Genomic DNA, 19,276 nt, shown 5'->3' with positions numbered 1-19,276 from the left:
GCTTCCTGTGGAAGGCTTCAAAATATCTTCATATGCACCTAACCAATTGCTTCCTGTTCTAGTGGTTTCCCTTTAATTTGGATGTCCATTGCTCTATGTTGTTGTGGTGCTTTCTGAATTAGATTTTCTACACTGACTCCTTCACTTATTAGGTACTCTATAACCTCAGTTTCTATTTCTTTAACTTCTCTATTACTAATCTCCTTTTCTACTTTTCCTCTTTGTCTTCTTTTTTGTATTGTAAAGTTTTCCATGTCTAAATTGTGATGCCGCTGTTTTTGTATCGATTAATTTTGTTTTCTCTTTTGCATAGATATTACACCATATTAAATCTCTTCTTCTTTCCCATGTCCATATTTCTTCTTCAGATGTTTCTTGATCTTCCTGTTTCTCCTTACTCTGGGAATTTGTTCCATCATGCTGTGATATAACCTGTGTTAGACCTTCTACACCAAATCCTTCACTTTGCAAGCACTCCATAACTTCAACTTCTCTTGTTTTAACTTCTGCTTTACTAATCTTTTCTACATTCCCTCTTGTGATATTTTTTTTTATTGTGAAATTTTCCATATCTGGATGGTTTTGCCTGTATTTCTCTTTGAATATCTTTAGGGCTACCTCCTTTATATTGATTAATTTGGCTTTTGCCTTTGCATAGGTATTGCACCATATCAAATCTCTTTCTTTCCCATGTCCATATTTCTTTTTTATACTTTTCAAAAATCTCTAGGTTTTGTTGTTTATATTTTCACACTTCCTCAGAGGGTTCTTTTTTCCAAACAGATCAAAGTTTCTTGGTCTGTATACGGTTTATCACAAACCTGTTGTATTTATTTATATTTGTTGACCGGGAATGTCCGACTGGACGTAGGTCCATTTTCAGTGGAGGCCCGGAGAGAAAACTCCACAGTTAAAATAAACAGACAGTAGTTACATTGGATTACATAGCGATTAACAATTTACATAGCAATTGCTTACAACATATTTACAGATGAAGAACATAGTACATCAGTAGACAACTAGAATCTTTATCTGTGAAGTACATAACAGACATTAACAAATGTTACAAGAAGAAGTTCCTGCTGTATAATAAGTACTGGCTTATGAGCATCTGAGCTTGCTATAATCAAGGTAGTTAGTGGAGTGGAAAGGTTGGATGGGGTGGGTGATATTAGAGTGGGAGTTGCAAGGGCATAGCCAGCATGTTTTTAGGTGCGGTTTTAGTAAAGTTTTGAAGTATTAATGAACACAATTTTTTTCTCTAATATATAATGTATGTAAAGGTTATTTTTATATTCTGTACTCTCCCTTACAGGCCATTACATCTGATGCTACCTGTCGCAGGTACATCTGTGTTACCGTTGTTGGTATTCTTCCTTCTCCCCCTTGCAATACCGTTGCTTGTGTTCTTCTTTTTGAGTGGGTTTTTTCAGTATGACCGACAAGCCTACAGGTGTCAAAAAATGCACTTCCTGTGGGCATAAGATCCCAGATTCTTATGCCCACCAGGAGTGCATTTATTGTCTTGAATCTGCCCACTTTTTTAACACCTTTATATCACTTGTGACATAGGGCGGCCACGGTAGTGCAGCGGTAAGCGTTGCCACCTCACAGCAAGAGGTTCTCCGGTTCGATTCTCGGCTGGGGTGCCTTCTGTGCGGAGTCTGCATGTCCTCCCTGTGGTCGCGTGGGTTTCCTCCGGCTGCTCCGGTTTCCTCCCACATCCCAAAGACGTGCAGTAGGTGGATTGGACACTCTAAATTGGCCCTAGGTGTGTGTGTGTGCATGTGTGTGCCTTCTGTGGAAGGTTGGGCACCGGGCTGGCAACTCGACACCTTAAAACTCCACTGCCAATCATGAGCGGACAGATGATCCGCTGTGGCGACCCCTAACCGGGAAAAAAGCAAAAGAAGAAGAAGATATCAGTTGTGACATAGGCAGATTTAGATTTTAAGTAATCACACTGTACTAACAAGTTGAAATTAACAAACATGTTGCTTCACATATATTGCTATATGTCATAAAACCTAAGCAACATTGCATACATTATTCAATTCCTGCCCTCCTTTTTTTAAACAAGAAACATCTTTATTAAACCATCACTTACAAAATAAGCGATCGTACATCTGTATAAATGAAAACAAACCACACCAAAACAATCCTAGTTGCAAGCATTTACATCACAAACCATGCTGACACACTCCCAATTGCAAACATTATACATCACTTATAATCTACCCAGTCATTTGCAGTCAAACATTACCTAGCTCATTTAAATCATGCTTTCTTTTAAACCTCATTCCTCACCTGTATGTATTGTTTCCACAATTCTCATGTTTTCCTTGTAGTTTGCTCCTATCTTTATCCTAAAGATCTCAATTCCAGTTGTTTTCTCTCTCTTCCTACATTCACTACTTCTAATATAGTTGATTTAGATTTTGATTTACATTTTCTAGTAATTGCTTTTTTTGGCAGCCACAATAATTAGAGACAGCAAGGCCTTACCAAGTGTAGGCAGTTCTGATTAGCTCAGAAAAGTCATCTGCCCACCCAGCATCTCTGACAGTGCATCCCACAGGGAATCCTTAAAGTCCGCTAACTCATTGCACCGCAGAAGTTATGTTCACAGTTACCTCTTTCTTCCCTGTCACATCTCCAACATTTGCTATTTACCCGATGAAAAATTCTCTGAAGTCTACTTGGGGTATAAAATTTCTATGTAAACATTTCCATGCAAAAATCCTAAATCCTCTAGATTTTATTGCTTATTTGGGAGACCTACAGTGGATATAAAAAGTTTACACACCCCTGTTAAAATGCCAGGTTTTGGGGATATAAAAAAATGAGACCACAGTAAATCATTTCAAAACTTTTCCCACCTTTAGTGTGACCTATAACCTGCACAATTCAATTGAAAAACAAACAAATCTGTTAGGGGAAAAAATGTAAATAAATAAAAAAATAAACAACGTACAATACGGGTGCATTCACAATCTTAAACCAATACTTTGTTGAAGCACCTTTTGATTTAATTACAACATTCAGTCTTCTTGGGTATACACCTGCCATCAAATAAAGAGACTCTGATTAACGCCAAATACAGTTCAGCTGTCCTAGTAGGATTTTCCTGACATTTACTAAGTTGCCTGCTTCAGCAAAAGCCATGGTTCACAGAGAACTTACAAAGCATCAAAGGGATCTCATTGTTGAAAGGTATCGGTCAAGAGAAGGGCACAGAAAAATTTCCACAGCATTGGATATACCATGGAACACAGTGAAGACAGTCATCAAAAAGTGTAGAAAATATTGGACAACAGTGACTTTGCAAAGAACTGGACATCCCTCCAAAAAGACAAGATGAAAACTGGTCAGGGAGGCTGCCAAGTGACCTACAGCAACACTGAATCAGCTGCCGGAATTTCTGGCAAGTACTGGTTGTATACTACATGTGACAGCAATCTACCATATTCTCCATATGTCTGGACTGTGGGGTAGGGTTGCAAGATGGAAGTCTTTTCTAACACAGAAAAATATCCAGGCCCAGTTAAAATTTGCAAAACAATACATTGTCTCCCAAAAGCATGTGGGAAGATGTGTTATGGTCTGATGAGACCAAGGTTGAACTTTTTGGCCTAAAACCTTCAGGCATCTGCTAGAAAACTGAAGATGAAGAGGAATTTCACCTTTCAACACAACAATGACCCCAAGTATACATCCAAATGAACAAAAGAATGGCTTCACCAGAAGAAAATTAAACTTTTGGAATGGTCCAGACAGAGCCCAGACCTAAATCCAATAGAAAATCGGTAGCGTGACCTGAAGAGGGCTGTGCAGAAGAGATGCCCTCACAATCTGACAGATTTGAAGCACTTTTGCAAGGAAGGGTGGCAAATATCGCCAAGTCAAGATGTGCCATGCTGATAGACTCCTACCCAAGAAGACTGAATGCTGTAATTAAATCAAAAGGTGCTTCAGCATAGTATTAGTTTGAGGGTGTGCACCCTTATGCGACTAGCGTATTGTACGTTTTTTATTTATATTTTTCCCCTAACAGATTTACTTTTCAATTGAATTGTACAGGTTATAGGGCACATTAAAGGTGGGAAACGCTTTGAAATTATTTATTGTGGTCTCATTTTTGTATATCACAAAAACATGGCATTTTAACAGGGGTGTGTAAACTTTTTAAATCCACTGTACATATATCCTCCTGTTGTTTCTTTGTGAATTGCTTATCCAGTCTCTCTTCCCAATCCTTTCTAACCTCCTCTGATTGATTCTTATAGTTATCATGGAATATTTTATATGCTCTACTAATTATTCCTTTTTTAATGGCAGCTTTTGTTCTAGATTCTTCTAAAAACTCTATCAGTGCTGGTATTTCATTTAGGAACCCCCTATTTCTTTCCCTTTGTCTATACGCTGATATCAATCGTTGAAAGGGAAGGCAATTGCTAACCTGCGGTCCAAATACATTCTTGGCATCTTCCCATTCTGTCATCTTTCCCTCTCTAGTTATTTGCTCCCAGTACCTTTGTTCCTTTGCCAGTTTTCTCGAATAAATTCCAGCCCCCTCTTGAATATTGTCTGTATTCCTAATTGCAGTCATCCCTATCAGCAGAATCTCATTTCTGCATTCCCGTGTTGGCTTAGTTCTTAGACTGCTTTTCTGCTACTTTATGGATATAATAGTCTGTATGATTGTTATTCTCCTTAAAGGTCTGCATCCAAAGTACCAGTCTCCCTGTTTCTTGAGCTTTCCCCAGTTTCAACGTCATCTCTTTCCACTTTGAATTATAGTTTTCTGCATGTGCTATTTATAGGAACCTTAGCCTTAACTTTGTAGCTATGAAATACCCCTTCAAATTGATTAATCCCAATTCACCCTGTTCTGCTGAAAGAATCTGCTTATCCCACTTGACTATTGCCATCTTCCCTTCCCAGGTAGTCCTCCAACTCTTTAATTGCTATCCACAATTTCTGCACTGGTTGATAAAAATAGGACTGACCTGTGTATAAGACTAAACAGCTTGTATCTTACTATCCATATCCATATAACAAAGCTACCATTTTCTCAGTTTTTCTATCATCTTTTGTTTAGTTTTCCAACATACCCGTAGCTGCCACACCAGAATCATTTTAATCTGTACTCCTAAATACTTCATTTTATCATGTCCCCATAAATAAGGATATTGCTGAACCAATGCATGTGTGGGTACATCATTTACTGCTATTGCCTTTGTTTTAGCTTCATTCATTTTGTATCCCATAAGGATTTGAAACTGTCTCATAATGTTTCACAACACTATGATGTCTCTCTCTTTTTGTCAGGTATAAAATAATACCATCTGCAAATAGAGGCAGCTTTTCATGACTACCAGACCAAGTTATATCCTTGAATTTCTGAGTCCCTTATTTTGTTTGCCAGTGGTTCTAAATATATTGCAAATAACAAAGGGGAAAAAGGACCCCACCCACTTTACTTTTCACTTCCATCCCTCATATATCCTTCTAATCAACCTTATATTTTTTTCAGGAAATGCAAATGCTTCTATTGCCCTGCTCATAAAGTCCCAGCTTACTCTGTCAGATGCTTTCTCTGCAACAAGACCCACCAACAACAATGGTATTTTCTTACATTCTGCTTCCCTCTGAATCATCAGTGTTCTGTTAATGTTGTCAAATGTTTGCCTCCCCTCCACAAAATTACATCCATCCATATCTATCAATTTTGGCATTGTTTCATTCTTTTAGCTATTATAGACATAAACACTTTATAATCATGATTTAGTATTGAAATGGGCCTGTATGAAGCTGGATCTAATAGGTTTTTACCCTCTTTAGATATTACAGCTACTACCACTTTCTTCCAGGATGTTGGTACTTCTCCTCCTCTTAAAATACTGTTAAACAAAACCTTCCAGATCTTTATTAGTTTTTTCCCCTCCTAGCTTCTAAACTTCAACAGTAATACCATTCCTGGGGACTTTCCTGTACATTGGTTATACATCACAATTTTTATCTCATCTACTGTCCTGACCATTAGTAATTGAGCCTCGTCTACCTCTAACCTTGGCATATTTAATTCTTCCATAAACATGTAATTTGTTTCTTTTCTTGATTTCCATATTTCTCTGCTTTAAATAGACTTTCATAGAATTTCTGAAATATTACTAATACCTCTACAGGATCTCGTTACCTTCCCTGTTATAGGCTCACTGAACTTGGCGACAGCCCCTTCTATTTTCTTGTTGCCTGAGTCATTGTGCTAAAAGTTTTTGTGCTCTAGTGTTATCAGAAAAAAACAAAAACAGTTGCTTAACAGCAGTCTTTATAAACTTTATGCATATTGTCAAGGTAATCCCTTATTTTCTGCTTAGCATTCTGCAGTTGATCCTGTTCTTTGAGTTTCCCCTATTCTGCAATACTTTAATATTTGTCAGTCCCTCTAAATTCTTGTTACTTTTTAACCATATTTCCCTTTCTTTTATTTACACCCTATTTTTAAACTCCACCTTAATTTTATCCCACTCCCTAGCTATATTTTCAGAACAGAAGACATTTCTAGCCTCTCTAATAGTTCATGAATCATCTCCACTACCCATTTCTTAAATTCCTCTCTTTTCAACAGATAGGTGGGAAAGTGCCAGTGTCTCATTTTTATTTCATTACCCTTTGTTTTTATTTTACTTGTTATGGGTGCATGATCTGAAATGGTTATTGGGTGCCTATCAAGACTTTCAATTAAATGCATATGTCCTTGTGAAATGTAAATTTTGTCTAGCCTAGCCCAGTTTTTATATTTTGGCGAGTGATATGTAAATTAACTCCAAACTCCTATTACTGAATTCACATCTTCCATGCCAAATATTTTCATAAATTTCTTCAGAAATCTACCCTCCTTTGTTATATTTTCCCTTCTGGGCCCCCCAGCACATCTTCACTACTGCAAAATAGATTCCCGTTCCCACCTATAAGTAATATTCCTTGCTGAAAACTGATTATTTCTCCCACAGTTTTCTTAAGCTCCATTATAGCAGTTTTAGATGGAATGTAAATACATGCCAGTGCAATCCTCCTCCCTTACCAGTAGCCCCTTAGCACTACAAATCTGCCATTATTATCTTTTTTATCCTCTTCTGTCTCTATTGGAGCTCCTCTTATAATTAATATAAGTGCTCCTCTTTTCCTTTTTCCCAGGTATTCTGCTGAATAACCATCCTGAAAACCTTTATGTATCAAATTCACATTTAGTTCTTTCTAAGTGTGTCTCCTGTAATATAGCCATTTACACTCTATATTTTTAATATAGTTAACAACTTTCTTTTTTGTATTTATATGTGAGACTGTTGACATTTAAAGACAGCACAGAAAGCATTGTTGTGTTAAAAAGTTATTTATTCCTACCTTTTATTTAAAATAACTTTTTTGTTAAATGTCTAGTATAAGCTTTTGTGTTACATGTGTACACTGTTTGGCAGGTTGAAATGTATACAGTTGTTTCTTGTCATATCCATTTGAGCCTATGTCACATCATACAAAACATTTTGTTTTATTGAAAGCCCTTAAACAGAAAAACAGACGGAACCCCAATGCCCTCTAAAACATATTAACTTAATACTAACAGACATAGCTATGTACATCTTCAAATATTGAAGTTTTACCATACTTATAGGAACAAAAGTCCCAAACTTACAGCCACACTGATAGACTTGAGGTAACCTAAAAGAAAGGTTATGCATGCTAAAATGCATGGTGTAGCCTGTGCTTCTACTAAGTGCTAATTGGTTTTGTCATAGCTTTATAGCTCTCCCAGCTGGGTAAACCCCTGAATGTTTTTACAGAACATTATGTCCTAGCCAGTTTCGCTCTTCTTTTTTTCCCCTCAGCCAATCACCGTCTACCAGACTGTAACCAGTTTCTCTTTATCAGATTGTTTTATTGGACATATGAAGACCATCTGCAAAATTGCTACTAAGCAAACATGCATTTGGTAGGAAAAAAGCATCTCAGTATTCAATTTTCTTTTTCATTTACGTGCTCTCTTTTTTACAACTTACCAGATCAATTTAAGGTCCTTGTCATTCCCAATGCAAGAGTGAGAAAAAACACATTATTTTTTTCTCTTTTTATGCCTTTTTAACCAGGTTTTTTTCTTTTACATTGCAGTGCCTACATTTCTTAAAACTGAACAAGAAGAAAGAGAGAAGGGAGAAACCAAAGAAAAAACAGCACCATGTTTACAATCCCTATCACACTTAAAAATAATTGAGAGAAACTTTATAGCAGGTTAAGAAAATGACACATAACAAAAATAGTACTATTTAAGAAAAAAATCTTTACTTACAGTTAACTTTCTCCCTCCTCTTCTCCTCCCCAAAGCATTTTTCACCCCCACAAGTCCAGCAAATTTTGAAAAAGTACAATATTTACAGATTTCATATTGTCATATTTCACAAATAAAATTATTGCATTGTAGACTCACATTAAGTTACTGGTTTTATTCCTGTTCATCTCCATCTCCCAAATCCTATCTCTGCTTCATTTTTGACATCCAACGTACTCTTGATTCTTCTAGTCAACTCTTGTGCTACCTTCCTTCTCCATAATTTTCTGTTGAAACATTGGATAAGGTTTCACAGGTGCAGTCTCTCTGTGGTCTTTATTACCAGAACAAGAAGTGGAATCTCCTCCTGTTTCATAGCATACTTTGTGTTGGACAATTATTTGTATTTCCTCCTTAGCATGTACTTCATCAAAAAATAATTTTGTCTCTCCAGAGAAGAATCCCTTGAAGACAGCTGGGTACAGCAGTTTGAATCTCACACCTGCATCTCGGCATTCCTTGAATAGTGGAATAAATTTGCTCTTTTCTGCCTGGTGGATAATGAGTAATCATTCTCCACAAACACATTGCTGTCTCCCACTTTGTGTTTTGTCCTTCTGCCACAGTTTTGTCAAAATGAACTCTTCCTGCTGGTAGGAGTGCATCTTTACTACTAAAGGTCTAGGTTGTTTTTTTATAGCCAGGTTTTGAGCATACACACGATGTGCCCTTTCAACTAACAACAACTGCTGTGGAATACCAGTCCAGTTTCTTATTTGTGCTTTCATAAAATTAATGCAGTCTGTTCCTTCTAGCTTCTCTGGTATAGCTGAAAATCTCTTTTCCCTACGTGTGTTCTGTAATTCTAGTATTATTTGAAACATCTCTTCCTGAGCAGTCTTATATTCAGCCAGCCTGTTCTTCATTTCATCCTCTGAATTTTGTAGCAGCATCACCTCATCTGAATATCTGTTTAAAGCTTCTTCCATTTTTTCGACCTTTTCTTGTTTGTGTTGATATACTCCATCAGTGTTTCATTTATTTTAACCAGGTATGTGTGCAGTTGTCTTGTATCTTCCTGTAGTGTTACTGGAATTCATGTCTGAATATTACATTGCTTTTTGTTGAACAGCTGAAGAACTTTCCCCAGTCAGTGTTTTTCTTCACTTTTTTGTAGCTGTTTTTTTTTTTTTTTTTTTTGCATGTTTTCTTTCTTTTTTCCTGGCATCCAGGCAGCACACTTACTAGCCAGTTGCTGAAATTTATCCATAGACACAAGTCTACTGGCCTTCTCCGCTGAGCTTGTTTTTCACACTGGGGAGCTAGAATTAAGCTGTCATTCAATGTGCAGCCATCTTGGAAGTCCTTGGATCGGCCCACCTTAAGGTGGAATGTGAAATCTGCACAGGGTTTGAACATCGAACACTGGTTGAGTGCAGTAACAAAGTAGTGATGAAAAGATTGCTGCCTTCCACCTCCTCTCCTCCTCCACCTGGAGCATTCCCTCCTATTAAAAAAACCTTCTGAGAAGACTAAGGGGATTAATTCGCTAAAGGCAAGGAGTCTAGGAAACGATCCCCTATCATTCTCCTTCCTCCATTTCGGTTTTGTCTCTGTCCAAAAAAGTTTCCAGGCTTTTGGATCTATCTAGTTCCTTGGATCTGATGAGGGCCAAATCCAAATCAGGGGTCCGTCACGCCCCTAGTTTCACACCAGAGCCGATACCTTCTATGATCCATTTTCCTTTCTTAACAGGAGACCTGTCAAAGGGCTTCCAGGCCACTTTCAACTTCTTCATCCCTCAGGTCATCCAGGAGCCTAACTGAAGGAGATGTGGACAGGATGATGAGAGAGTTTTTCTGGGCCCAGATTCAGTTGGGAGTTCTTACCTTTGCTCACACTTCCATGTCATCTCCAGAGCATCCCACCATGAAGCCTCCTCGGAAGTGTATGTGCAAAAGGAGGCACTTAGATTTCCCACAGGAATTCTTGATGGAAGACATTGACTTCAATGAAGGGGAAGTGTCCCCCAGTTCACTAATTAAGGATGTCTTCCTCTGTGAAATAATCAAACTTTTCAGGCAGAAAGGTGGTTGGTCTTTCAACCCCCCTTCACAGGAGGAGTCAGTTTCTCGAGGCTTTCGAAGCCAGTTCAGCTACATCCTGGGTACCCCCCGGTAGACAAGATGGTGGACCTCATCTGCACAGGATTTGGAAGGATCTGGATTTCACAGAGCCTATCCTCAAGAGGCTAAGATAGTCACCTAATTGTGCCTAAGGATTGAGCCCATTGGAACAACAGCAGCCCCCCCCCCCCCGGTAGATGTTATGGTGGTAGCAGTGACCACCAAGAAAGTACTTGCTAAACAGAGTTCTTCTGTCCATCCCCCGAACAGAGAGTCCAGGACATTGGACAGGTTTTTGAAGCCTGTTTATGCATCAGTGACTTTCACTCTCAGGTTTCTGAATTATTTGGTATATGTTACGAGATTGCAGAGAGACTTGATCAAGGAATTTTCCACTCCACTTCTTCACAACTGGCCACCTTAGAGTCCTTGTCAAATGCCTCTGTCAGGCTGATTTCTCATGCCTCAGAGGCAGCTTCAAGAGTTGCGGGTTCAGGAATTGCCATGAGATGGCTTGCTGGATGTGCCTCTGTGATTTTGTGAAGCCTTTCAAGTCGTCATTCATCAATTCTCCCTTTGATGGATCCACCTTATTATTTAGCCCCAAGGTGAAAGAAACCCTGTCTAGAAGTGAGCAAGATGGGAAGACACTATCTGCAGTAGGAATCTCTACCCCTGTAAAGGCCTTGTCTTGAAATCAGAGAGATGGTACGAAGATGTGATTCCATAAGTCGCAAGACTGTTCCCAGGACTCCTATGGGACAGGCCCCCCACAGCAGAAGGGGGATCTCCAATGGTAGACATCCACATGGCAGAGGAGTTCGGTAAAACCAGGGCTTTAGGGGTCCTTTCTCTGAAAAGCCCTTCCAACACTCCTAAAAAGGTGCCCGACAACCCTTCAAGCACTCCTGAAAGGTTGCCACCATGTTGCAATGCACTGATTCAAGTAACTTTTTACTTTATTTGGGAGAGTGTAATTTTATTGTAGATAAGAGAAAATGTATAAATTCCATGTGAAGTCTATTACTTCTGATGTACTGTGAACTACCATTTACTAAAATTGAAATTATGAAATAACCAACAAATTGCAAATATACCATGGCTGCTGAGAATATTGACCTACTTTACTATATATGTATGTTACGTGCTTCTTTTTTATAGCATGTAGGCCTTAGTAATGTGCCTCAACTAAACTTTTTCCAGTGTGTGTAAATTACCATATTCTTAATGTAGTTATAATAAATCATGATGGCTAGACAGTCCAAGTTTTCCTCCCTGGTTCGTCACATCCTCATGTCCTCTCAAAAGGATTCTACTAGGAAGGTATATAAGAACAAATGGAAAAAAAATCTCTCCTTGGGCTGTCCAGAGGCAATTAGATTCCTTTTCAGCACATATTCCAGCTGTACTAGACTTCATTTCTTCTGTATTCAAGAGTAGAGGTAGTCATCTACTATAAAGATCCAACTTGCAGCCATCTCAAATTTTCATGTAAGAGATAACCATTCATCCCTTGCAATCATCTAGAATATGCAAAGCTTTTCTGAAAGGTACCCTTTTAGTTCAACCCCCCCCTATTAAGGATCTTGCTCCTCCATGGGCTCTAACAGTGCTTCAAGCCTTGACTTGCCCCCCCCCCCCTTTGAAGCAGCTGCCAAGGTGGACTTTTTGTTTTGGAAACTATTTTTCTGGTTGCAATCACATTTGCTAGATGGGTATCAGAACTCCAGGCTGTCTCTTCTAAGCCACCATATCTGATCTTTCACAATAATAGAGTCTCTCTCCATTCTAATCCTTCCTTTATTAATAAGGTGGCTTTAAAAACATCTGTAAATCAGTCCATCAACCTTCCTGTTTTCTTTCCAAGTTTTTCCAACAAAGGAGAATACATGCTGCCCCTTTTGAATGGTCATTGACAACTTAGATTTTATCTCCATATAATAAAAGATTTCAGAAAATTGGACCAGCTATTTGGTTCCTTTTCTGAAACCAAGTTAGGCAAATCAATTTCAGAGGTTACTTTAGGCAGATGGCTCACTGATTGCATTTTTTGTACATTAAGAAGAAGGGATTAGTGCTCCCTAAACCTTCTAAGGCTCATTCCTTCAGATCTGTGGCCATATCCTCTGCCTTTTGTTCTAGAGCTTCCTTAGATAACATTTGTGTGGCTCTGACTTGGTTTAATACTCATGCCTTCATTGTTTACTAAAAATTGGACATCTTTTCTAGAAATAGGGCAGCATTTGGCTCAGCTGTACTCTGGAATATCCTTCCTTGAGGACCATGCTAGGGGTTCTGTAACTGGGGAGGAATGTATGAATATGACAACATCAGATAGAAAAGTTAGTACTCACCATAATGATTCGTCTGTGTTGTCTGTTTTCATCCTTCCTCAACCTTCTACCATCCAGCTCCCTTACTATTGGAAGTTTTTATTTTCTGGTCTCCCGGTTTGATCTGAGGTTTGTCAAGTTGTATGCATTTTGATGAGTTCCAGTCTTGTATTCCATCTTTCTTTCCTTGTAGTCTTAACTGGAATTTTATTGGTAAGTATACTGTAATATTACTCACTTTTGTGCTATGTGCAATTCTGTAGGCTGAATAGAGGGCAAACTCAATCTGAGGGAATTCAAACTAAGGAGGATTGTGGGTAAGGGGAGGAGCTCGAGTTGCAGAGCCAAAGTCTTTAGAAGTAGCTGAAGTTGGATCCACGGTCAGATCAGAGACCCATCGGTTGAGAAATGGTGAAAACAGACAACACAGATGCATTGTAATGGAGAGTACATAACTTTTGTTAAACCATGATAAAGATGTCTGTAACAACTTTCTTCTAAGAAGCTGAAAGTGGGTAACTTAATTTCAGATTAAAGTATTCTGTGTTGTCTTTAACAAAGAATCTCCCTCATCAGTTAATTAAAAACATTAAGTACATCTGATTTTATTTTAACTTTTGCAGGTTGACATGAAAAAAAATCAAGCATTTGTTTTAGTCCTATTGGCTATACAGTAGATATAATTAATGGAAAATGTGTCACTAGTGTTTGAATTTCTCCAAACTCCAAAATTCATTAGTAACCAGTCAGTGGTAGTACTGTAATGCATCATAAAATGTAATTGTATAGAAAAGCAAAGAAAGTATATAGGGCAAATTTTTGTATTTGGGTCACTGCTGAAGAGAATGCAAAAGCAAGTACAGACTAATTGAAAAGTAAATGTGTTTAAAAGAAATAAAACTGTTTAATGACATGCAAATAAGTGGAGTAAATTCTTCTTATTTGGCAAGTACCAGTTGTAGTTGTTGAACATTTTTTAGACTCGTTTGCTGTTTTACATAGTAGAATTTCTGACAGCATCTCTGCTGTTATAATAAAAAATGAATGTGTATATGTCTCTGTATGAATGTTTGTGTGTTCTTGTATGTAGACATATATATATATATTTGTTATTCCTCCAAAGTATAGTTAGACTTCATCATTACAGAGCATTTTTATTAAAGGTGCGCACTTAGCATTGTATTATGTTTAAAATATTTTAACCATGACTTGTGCTTTTCATATACCTTTTGGCTTCTTTTACCCACTTGATCTCAGGCAGTCTTTTTGAACGCCTTTATTAAATCATCACATTTTAGGCTGTGTCATAGGTTTACATATCTCTCTCTCTCGTTCATTTTGTTGATTTCCTTCTTCTGTTAGAAGTCATTCTAGGGAAGATGCTTGTGTTTTTCCTATTTTGGTAAATGCAATGGATTTTCTTTGATTTCAGAAATGTCACCATGCCCAAAGTAAACTTGTAATCTGATAAAACAGCTCCAGTGGCATAGGTGAATAAAGCCTTGGCTCGGACCTAGATGACCTGAGTTCAATTAGTGGCTTGGACATCTGCAGGAGCTAGTGTGATGGAAGAGAGGAATGACATGGCTTTGCATCTTGCCTCTCCTTGAGGAGAGGATACAGGAGGACATATTTAGGGCACATGTTCCCATGTCTGAATCCCCAGTAGAGACTAGAGACCAGAGACCCTACAGGAGCACTGGCCTCAAGGAGGACAGGACTGTCCTGAAGGGGTTACATAACTTGTGGAAGAGAAAGATTTGCCATTGCTGATGTCCTTTGTATGCTGAACCATGGGTGTGTTGCTAGGTCTGCACAGTGGGTTAGGATAGTAAATAAAAACAAGAACACTTAAATGACAGCCCCTCTTGGTTGTTTGTCACCATATTATATAGGAAATTAATGGGGCAGTTAACCAATTGAGGATCTATGAGCAAAAAAGGCACTTGCAAAGTTTTGTAAAACATGATGCATTATATTTTTGTACATATTATTGCATTTATGATGTATTGCTTATACCTTTAATATTCATTTCTTCCTTGTAGAAAAAGAGCAATGCTTCAGGCAGTTCAGCAGCTGATGAAAGAGTGGATTATGTTGTAGTGGACCAGCAAAAAACTCTAGCACTAAAAAATACAAGAGAAGCATGGACTGATGAGAGGCAGTCTACAGAATCAGAAATTCCTGCTAAAAACACCAAGTAAAAAGAAAAACTCAGAATTTTTGTGGCAGCCAGCATGTGTTTACTGTACCTCGAAGTGACATCTACATGAACTGTTCCTTCCCCAAACTGTAGTATGCATGCAGCAATTGTAGCCAAAACCTTCAGTGTCACAAGTGGAGATCTCTTTAACAGGCTTTTGCAAGGAAACTGTTGAATGTGAAAAAACAACTTGATCCTACCAGGGGGAGTACAGTGATGAAGAAATATGTGATATTTCTAGCTTATTTCTAAATGTACATAATCTCTGACAGCTATCAAGTAGCTTTTCTGAGGACCATGAGGAAATTTTACATGTGCATTAATCACATCGTAGTATTCCTGTTTTTGCACTTTTGTATTTCAGAGGCTGAAGTTGGGTGAATGTTTTTTTTGCTGGCAGGACCTGAATACACACCAGTCAAGTCAACTTTTCACTATAAATTTTGAAAAGTGTTCACTTACACTACTTTGTAGTCATATTTCTAAACCAGGTAAGCTTTGTGTAGATAAAACATTTTTTTTTTCACAAATGCCAGTCTTTAAGTGCAATTTTTTGTGGAACATTTTGAATTTTTATATTCTGAGGAAAATGCATAGGATGGCCTTTAAATCAGAAACTGCTGTTTTACTGAAAAAAAGAAAACATGGATGTCACGTGTTGCCTTTCAAATGTTCAGGTGCAGTAGAACAAAAACAGGTATGCTTAATCATTTCATGTTTGTTGTAGTCAGTTATTTAACTGAACCTCAAAAAAGGCTTGTAAAATACTACTGTAATTGTAGTTAAGCAGTGTTTTGTTCATTGAGTGCAGACTCTTGTGTTTTGTTCATTGAGTGCAGACTCTTGTGTTATGCTGTTTTGCACACATGCATATGAACATGGACATCTGGACTAGAGTAAGCATATGTTTGTTTCACATACAGATGATAGTTCTGTTTGATTCTGCCATTTCAAAGAAACTGCAGTGCTTTTAGCACTGAAAAGCTCACCAGTAATCATAGAAGATTCACAAAGTGCCACCTGGGTAGAAAGGCTGGCAGTCTGTAATGATGATGGTGCTCCTTTGTGTAACAGCTGCTATTGAGAAAGTGGTGATTTTGTAATATTCTAATGCCTGGTAGAAGGTGATGTTTTGTTGCTTTATGGAAAATGGGGTATTTTAATTACATCTGGTACTTAACCAATGACTTTATGCTGCAGGCCACTGATGATGAATATATTTTGAAATCTGTGGTATTTGTTGCTTGCTGTTATATTACTAAAATGGAGGAATACTCAGGATTCTTGAGTATCACTTGGATTGCTTGGCACTATCTTGAAGTGGAATTGATGTCTTTATTAACAGCATATTTTTTTATCTTTAACATCTTAACATTACCTCTTGCTTAGCCTTATGAGTAAATTCCTATGCAATTAGGGCTTTGTGAAGCTCTTCATTCCACTTCTGTGGAAAGTTGGCAACAATGCAGAGCTGTAATTTAAGTGTACTGCAGTTTGGAATATCCAGGTTGAATTTTTGTCTGAAAATTGAAAATAGTTTGTTTTTCTGTTACAGACTACAGGGCTGCTACATATTGTAAACCACCGTGTTGCAATACATTGATTCAAGTAACTTTTTACTTTATTTGGGAGAGTGTAATTTTATTGTAGATAAGAGAAAATGTATAAATTCCATGTGAAGTCCGTATTACTTCTGATGTACTATGAACTACCATTTACTAACATTAAAATTATGAAATTACCAACAAACTGCAAATATACCATGTCTGCTGAGAATATTGACCTACTTTACTATACATGTATATTACGTGCTTCTTTTTTATAGCATGTAGGCCTTAATAATGTGCCTCAACTAAACTTTTACCAGTGTATGTAAATTACCATATTCATAATATAGTTATTATAATAAATCATTGATACTTGATTTTATTGTTCATGCTTTTTTTAATAAAATTTTTACTTTAAATTTAATGTAAATAAACCAGATTATTCCATTTGCTTGTTTAAATCAATGCACCTCAAAGATTTGTGTATCATTTCTTCATTTTGACCTCATTTGCTTAGAGTTGATGGTTGCAAGCTGAGGGGACCACACAGAAACAGTATGTGAGCTTGTAGCCTTATTTGATGGAAGAAGTACATTAACAAATACTTCAGTGTCCTTACAGATAGCACTACTGAAGTACATTGGTAAGAAGTATCTCGTATAACTGGAAGAGTGCACTTAATTGCTGTATTGATAGAGGCATTTGGTGACAAAATAGAGCAGTAACTGTGCTGGGCCAGCCAGAAACACATACTTTAAATCGACATCAGATTCATAGTGTAGTAGCATCGATCAACAGTTTTCGTTTAATTCTGAAGGGCTGAATTTTGGAAAGAAGTGTGTACTCTTCCACTGGAAACTGGATATGGTAAGACTGACAGAAGATGAAAAGTGGATAGAGTTAAAGAATAATGTTAACTGTTGGCTCCACAGTGCAGAGGGATTAAGCTCTGACAGTAAATGCAGTTGCGTTGGGGTGGGAGTAAGCAGATATTGCTAGCTCATCCATTCTTGAGGAGGGAAGTAAACCAGCATGCTGCAGTGGTAGCACCAGCTGAAGAGAGAGAGAGAGATATGGACTGGGGTCATATGTTTGGCTCTGCCAAACTGCAGTCACCTTCAGTGCGGATGTTTAGTAGGAAGCATGTACACAGCGAAAGGCATAGTAGTCCTGCGTGAGCATGTCAGTCATTGGGGAGGTGGTTGTCATGAAAGAAAATAAAATGTCCTGATGGCAGAGTTGTCCCCTGCAATCAACTTTTACCTCTGTAAGAAGAGGAATAAATGGGTGTCATCGTAGTATAGATAGTTTGACAGTTGGCTGGCACAAGAGCCCAATAATATTTATTGTTCATTACAGGCAGCACTGTCAATTTTTTACCAGAAAAAGAGTAAAAAATGCATACACAACGTTAACAGGAGCAGTGAATATTAGTATTTCTTCATTAGATGAGGAGGCTGTGCATGAATGAAGCAATATTGAAAAACAAAGTTAAGATGCCACCTTAAAAAAGAAAGAACTGTGGAAAAATGTATGTCCTCAAGAGAAGGAGTCAGATCTTGCTGCATTGAGGCTGTTTCACTAAGTAAAGTACAGGAATAACATTTGTCGTAGAGCCATTTTACGCCTAGCCCAGGGTTTACCCCATAGTTACCACAATATTCCTAATGTGTTAATACTTCAAGTAATTTTATGGCTATGATTTAGGCTTGTGTAGATTAGTGCTTGTGATATACCTTTAAGAAGCTTTCCAGTGAGTCAACACATGCATATAAGTACTGAGCATGTGCAAGCAAGAGTGCCATTTTGAGCGAGCAGCCAGAGTGTGAGCATGCAAGTATGTAGTCTGTCAGTTTAAATTTAATGTTCTGCTATCCATCCTGATGTGTTTGTATACAATAAACTGCTTAAACAACCACCCAAGCCTCAACGTCTTCTTAATGTACATAAGAAACGGTGTCAGAATGGGACCAGAGTTACAGCCATGAGGCAACCAGTTAGAGTTGAAGGAATATACAGGACTGGATCATCCCTACTGCTCAAACAACTTAGAAAACAGTTCAGAAACAAATTCCAAGTACTAAAACTTGCTTAAATGATTTCTTTCACTATAAATATAAAACAAAGCATTCAAAATGCTCAAAACAAATTTCTTATTAAACGAAATGTTGAAATTTGCAACATATTGATAAAATATTCAAAATAATTTTGAAAACGTTTGAAACAATATCTGAGTTGCATAAAATGTACAAAAATAGGAAAAGGAAAACTACCATATTTTTTCACTGTGTACTACTTTGTCATATTAACTAAAGCTATTCAAATTATCCAGTGTGCAAAGTGTTTGCAAGTGTGTGCAGTATTACAGTGTCATTATTTCACAAAATAAAGTTGTTTCAAAGAATATTTCAGAGTGTACAATCTTTTGAAGAGTTGCTGGTGAATTTGAATATTATTACAAATACCCGGTGTATATGTGAATGTTTGTATATAATTACAAGGGTCATTTTGCTTTGTCTTTTACTATAGTCTGTGGGCATGGCAGAAGGTTTTCACAGACCTGCACCGCTTGTGATTGATAACACTATTGAGAAAATTGGAGAGTGTTTGAGCAGATACAATATTTTTATACAGGCTGCTTTTTCTGAAAAAGATGCACGTAAAAAAAGCATTTATTCTGCTTAATTTAGCTGGTTCAGAGGCCATTGAAAGAGATGTTCATTTGTGTATGCATCTGTTGT

General features: G+C 37.6%; 1 protein-coding gene across 5 annotated transcripts in view; it reads left to right on the top strand.

Moving 5' to 3' along the window:
• GAB1 (GRB2 associated binding protein 1) overlaps window positions 1–16,954 on the top strand; it is a 1,599,067-nt gene extending 1,582,113 nt beyond the window's left edge. For all 5 annotated transcript variants that reach the window (XM_044062261.1, XM_044062260.1, XM_044062262.1 and 2 more), the window contains one exon: window positions 14,831–16,954. In XM_044062261.1, coding sequence (XP_043918196.1) covers window positions 14,831–14,989 — 159 coding nt within the window. In that variant the 3' untranslated portion in view covers window positions 14,990–16,954. The remainder of the gene's footprint in view (window positions 1–14,830) is intronic.
• The last annotated feature ends 2,322 nt before the right edge of the window (window positions 16,955–19,276 follow it).

Source organism: Protopterus annectens, chromosome 2.part1, assembly GCF_019279795.1.
Source record: "Protopterus annectens isolate FY-2018-M chromosome 2.part1, PAN1.0, whole genome shotgun sequence".
NCBI lineage: Eukaryota > Metazoa > Chordata > Ceratodontiformes > Protopteridae > Protopterus > Protopterus annectens.
This window is presented reverse-complemented; position numbering and strand designations above follow the sequence as displayed.